Raw genomic sequence first — 5334 nt, 5'->3', positions numbered from 1 at the left:
GCACACATATTCACCTCCCTTTTTCACTCTCCTGTCTTAGAAAGAACTTTTCCTCCACCACCTCCTCTTCTGGTCCTTCCACAATGTAACCTCGTGGGCATCGGTGCCGATTTTTTCTTCCTCCATTTTTCCATTCTTTGAACTTTCCGTCTTTCTGACGAAGGGCTCCGCCCGAAACGTCATACTCTCTCTCTTTCCTTTCCCGAGTGTCTAATAACACTATCCGTATCACGTCCCCACTTTGTTGTTTTTTTTGTTATTGTTTTTTTTTTTTTTTTTAACCTATATATATATATATATACATACATGTATATAAATATACAATTTAGAGAAAAAAACTACAATTATTCTGCTGCAATTTCATGCACACTGCAAAATTTTGTATCTTGGTGTGCATTTTGGTATTAATTGCCACTTCTTCAGGGTGCTATTAACTGCATTTCAGATCCCATCTGAACTAAATACAAATCCAACCAAAATATTTCATATATGTTGTGTAAATATTCTAAAAATAGCCTAAATTCTGACCTTTTCAACTCTGCTGGTTAGGAAAGAAAGTGACTAGCTCTCCAAGAATGGGTCAGTAGTCAGCAAATGTATTTTATCCTTTTATATATATATATATATTTATATATACATACACACACATGTATATATATATGTATATATATGTATACCTATACACACACACATGTATACATATATATACAGGGTGCGATGGGTAAATTGTCACCATTTTACAAATATAATTTCATGCTTGTGCATTGTTTTGAATTGTGTTGACTACACGGTATAGTTGGGTTATTTGAGCACTGTCTGTGAGAAAAACAGCAGCATGACACATTTTAGTCTGCCAGAAATTTGGAAGGGACATGCTTTACTGCTTGGTATTTGCTCCGGGTAGCTCCCATACGAACATTTCAGAGTGTTTGGATGTCAGTCTGAGGACAGATTGAGTGTACTGAGAGTGATAAAAATCAAACATCCAGTCAACATCATTGTGTTTGGAGTGATCACTCGTGATGATGACGTTATACCTCCATTCATCTTCCCACATAGCCTCAGACTCAACACAGAGGCCTACATCAAGAGGGTGACTGCTGGAAGACCCTATGTCTGACAACAGGACTTTGCACCACGCCACACAAGCAGGAGAACCTAGTCATGGCTGTCAGACAATTTCTGCGACCACATCACCCCTAACTTCTGGCCACCTAACTCCCCAGACGGCAACCCCTTGATTATTATATTTGGGGCACAGTTGAGTGAGAGACCAACAAAACTCCTTGTAACACCAAAGGTGAACTGAAAGCAAGGATTATGGCAGCATAAGGATACCATCCAGAAGAGTTGCCGGAGATTCCAATGTCATCTGGAGGCCTTGGTTGAAGCCAATGGTGATTTTATTGAATAAATTTCCTCTTTAGTATTTCAAGATATTTCTATGTAATTTTGGTAAATATATCTGTTAAAATGAGATGTCAGTGTTATTTTCATTTTTGTGTAATTGAGACAACAGTTTTTTCACTTACCCTGTAAAAACATGTGTATGTGTGTGTGTGTGTCTTTATATATATATATATGTATATGTATATATATATGTATGTATATATATAATGTACATACACATGTATATAATATAAAGTTCATGCGCACATTCTTTAAAATTGATTTTATGGTTTTTATTCCTTTTTTTAAATATATTTTAAGGTATACATCGAAATCAAATGGAAATGGTAATCCTATAGTTTATGCAATTGTTCTTGAACTACCCTATTCTGGCTCTCTTGAGCTTGGAGTTCCAAAACCGTCTCAAGACACATTAGTTACTTGGCTTGGATATCAAGAAGGAGATATTAAGTGGACAGTATCCGGAAATAATATAATCATTGAAATACCAAAAGTCTATCCTCACCAGTTACCCTGCCAATGGGCTTGGGTTTTTAAAATACAGAATTTGAAATAAACTGGGTTTATTCTTTTCTCACAAATTTATTGGTTAAAAATTACATAAAATCAATGAAAAGTGAGGTAAAACTATGCACAGGGGACCCTTGAAAAAGTATTTTGTTCATTATTGATATGAAGTTTGGGTCATAGTTTTTTTTTTTTTTTTTGTATTTAAGAAAAGAAACCTAAGAGTTATATTACTGTTTTATTTAGGTTTATTAATTTATGATTCTTATATTTTTATTTCATAATATGAAATGAAAAGTTAACCCAATTTTCTTTTATTGGAATTAATTTAAAATTTTTCTTTTATTACAAATTAATTGCATTTCAATTCCTTTTATACTGTCCTTTTTTTATTATTATATTTTTAAAATACGTTCATTTCTGGTCATTCATTTGAATCTCTTTCGCGGGAGAAAGCCATTTTTATGTCAATATGTGGGGGTTTTTTTTCTATAAATTAGGTACATATATAAACTGAAACATGCTTGTATCTATAATACCTACCTACATACCTACCTATATACACACACAGACACACACACATGTTCACTTCTCAACCATGTGGCTTTGGATTCGGTCCCACTATGCGACACCTTGAGGAAGTGTCTTCTACTATAGCCCAAGGGGAACCAATACCTTATGAGGGAATTTGATAGACAGAAACTACAAGAAGTTTGTTTTATTTGTGAGTGTATGAATGGTGACAAACAGAGATATCGTCATTTGTGGTTGCACTGTAACTCATGGAGTTTGTTGATGTTTCTTTCAACAAAAATATTGGTTATCTCTGCCTTCAAATTCCTCTGGAATCAAAATCTCTTACTTGAAAATCAGGTAACAGTTGTTTACAAGAAGTGCACCAAACATAAAAATCATATCTCAGTATTTCTATTTAAGTGATGCTAGTCTGGAAAAGTGTTAAATGAAATGAATGAACAGTGTATGTGTGTGTGTATGTAAAAATACACTTGCACACATGTATATATTTACACGCAAATGTATCCCTTACTTATCCTAGGAATAAGCTGAAGATTATTTAGTTAATATTTTAAATTTGTTTATTTAATTATTTATTGTGTGTAGTCATCAACTTTTATTAACTTCTCCCAGAGGAAAGGGAGAGTGTTACTCATGACAACGCTCAGAATTTCTACACAGGAGTGGTCAGTACATAAAATGAGCATTCCTGCTTTTTTCTATATGCAAAAGGATCTACAAAAAAATATGTCATTCTTAAACCCCATATCTACTGTGTACTAATGCAGGAAATCACTGTTGTCACTAATTTGCATTATTAACCTAGCAAGGGTGATTTATTGGTATTGTTAGAGTATCAGACAAAATGCTTTGTAGTATTTAGTTTTAACCCTTTACATTTTGTGTTCAAACCCTGATGTGGTCTTTCATTCTTTTGAGATTATTAAAATACAGTTCCAGTCAAGGGTTGATGTAAATGACAGTTCACTTCCTGCCAAAATTGCTGGTCTTGTGCCTCAATTAGAAATCAATATTAACTCTAATATCTTATAAAAGACAACAGAAATAATGGTATTCACATCTGGATTCATTCTGTCCTTTCAAAATCTCTGTACTTTGCTGCAAAATTACATTACTTCTTTTTTCCAAGTCATGCAGAGAAGTAAGACCAATTGTCATCTATTATTGCAAAAGTAACAGTTCAGAGATAAACAAATTCAATTAATAATCTCATCTTCATAGCTGACAGCAGTCTTTTTCAGGCTGATATCTGTTCTTGTAATATTTATTGAACACTATATACTGGCATTGAGAAATATTGATGGAACAACCTTTTTGGATAGTCAACCTGATTTTTTCTGTTTTTATAAAAATGCTATATTGATCAAACAAATCTTAATATTTTTCATGAAAATTGTTCACATAGTGATGCATAATTAATTATCTTGATGCAAAATTTTAACTTTTATTTATAGAAACATAATTAAGTCTAAAATATGTTTATTGTTGCTGTAGGGTTGTCATGCTTTATAGCTAAACCCTCACATTGACTGGATAGCATGTTTTAACAAATTCAGTGAAGCTTACATATATTCTAGGTATTTTACTCAGAATTTTCCAGGCAAAGTGCTCTATACTCTGTACCACAATTGACCTAGCAAACAGGATTAGGTACCAGATCACTGAGAATGTTAACTGTGATTGACTGGTTGCCTGTACAAAAGTAATTGTCTCTCACCTTAGTTGCACTCCGTGAAACCTATGGTAAGCACTGGCTCTGGTGGAACCCTCAGGTCTTTGAAGACATGTAACTCACATGTCTCCATCTCTACTGAGTCATGTATCATAATGGGTATTATAAGTAAAATGAGTGCTGACATATTTCATGTTATAAGCCAAAAAATTTTAATTAATTGTAATTACATCCTTTAGTAAAGAGAACAATCATTTTCTAAATGATGAACTCTAGTCAAAAGGACAAGGGAGATAACCCACAAAATTTTGACTAAATATAGATGCAGTGGGGAGTGAGTTTGATCTTTAGCAGTACAGTGGTAACTCCGGACATATTTTGGTCTTATTGGACCTTCTCAGTGAAGCATAAGTCTAACTGTTACTGCAGATCTTATCATTCTTAGATGACTAGAAGTATGTAGGATTTTGTAGATGAATACTGTGTTGTATAATAAATTAAATATTATTCATGGAATATATAATACAAGCTATCGTATAAAAACTAATTAGTGAGATGCATGTCTGAATTTTTAAAAATTTAGGTTATTGGCTTATTGCTCATAGTTCTAATATCTATCATAAGCATTGTATTTCCTTCTAAATCAAAACCTACTGTTTTAGTTAAATTACTGAAAAAGAAAATAAAGCACTTTGTATTGTGTAATTGGAGTTTGAAAGAGTTTTTAAATTATTTGAAATATTGGCAGTAGTTAAACTATGTCAAGGTGAGAAAATAAATGTAAAAACATTAAATGAAGTCTTTTTTAGTAATGAATTAATAATAATCATTCTCTAAAAATTATTGAATATTGTGTACTTTTCTATAGAAAACTCTCACCGAAGAAAATATATTCAAAGCAAGTCTTAGTACTATCTATCTTTTCTTTTATAGTGTCATACTCTATGTAAATTAGAATTATTTGCTACTGGAATATGACATGAAAACATACTTTGATTTATTTTTTTGCCTATATTTTTCTATACTTCTTTACAGTATAGCAAATATTTTAATTGTGGAGTTGAAATGGACATGTCAATAAGGCAGTGTTCTTGTTTGCTCATGGGTTGTGAGTTGATGTTTAACTAGTTGGTATGCTCTGTTTTCAGACAAATCTACATAGAGTAGATGAGATCTGTAGCAAATCACTTAATTTTATTTTATTATAT

General features: G+C 32.3%; 1 protein-coding gene across 2 annotated transcripts in view; it reads left to right on the top strand.

The window, feature by feature from the left end:
* LOC106875965 (alpha-L-fucosidase) overlaps positions 1–5334 on the top strand; it is a 66546-nt gene that overhangs the window by 32617 nt on the left and 28595 nt on the right. Inside the window, exon 8 of one of the 2 annotated variants that reach the window (XM_014924306.2) lies at positions 1711–5320. The exons of the other annotated variant lie outside the window; for it this stretch is intronic. Coding sequence (XP_014779792.1) covers positions 1711–1966 — 256 coding nt within the window. The 3' untranslated portion in view covers positions 1967–5320. Of the gene's footprint in view, positions 1–1710; positions 5321–5334 lie in introns of those variants that run through there. 2 annotated transcript variants of the gene reach the window in all.

Source organism: Octopus bimaculoides, chromosome 5 (assembly GCF_001194135.2).
Source record: "Octopus bimaculoides isolate UCB-OBI-ISO-001 chromosome 5, ASM119413v2, whole genome shotgun sequence".
NCBI lineage: Eukaryota > Metazoa > Mollusca > Cephalopoda > Octopoda > Octopodidae > Octopus > Octopus bimaculoides.
The sequence above is the reverse complement of the archived record's forward strand: the minus strand, read 5'-3'. Positions and strand labels throughout refer to the sequence as shown.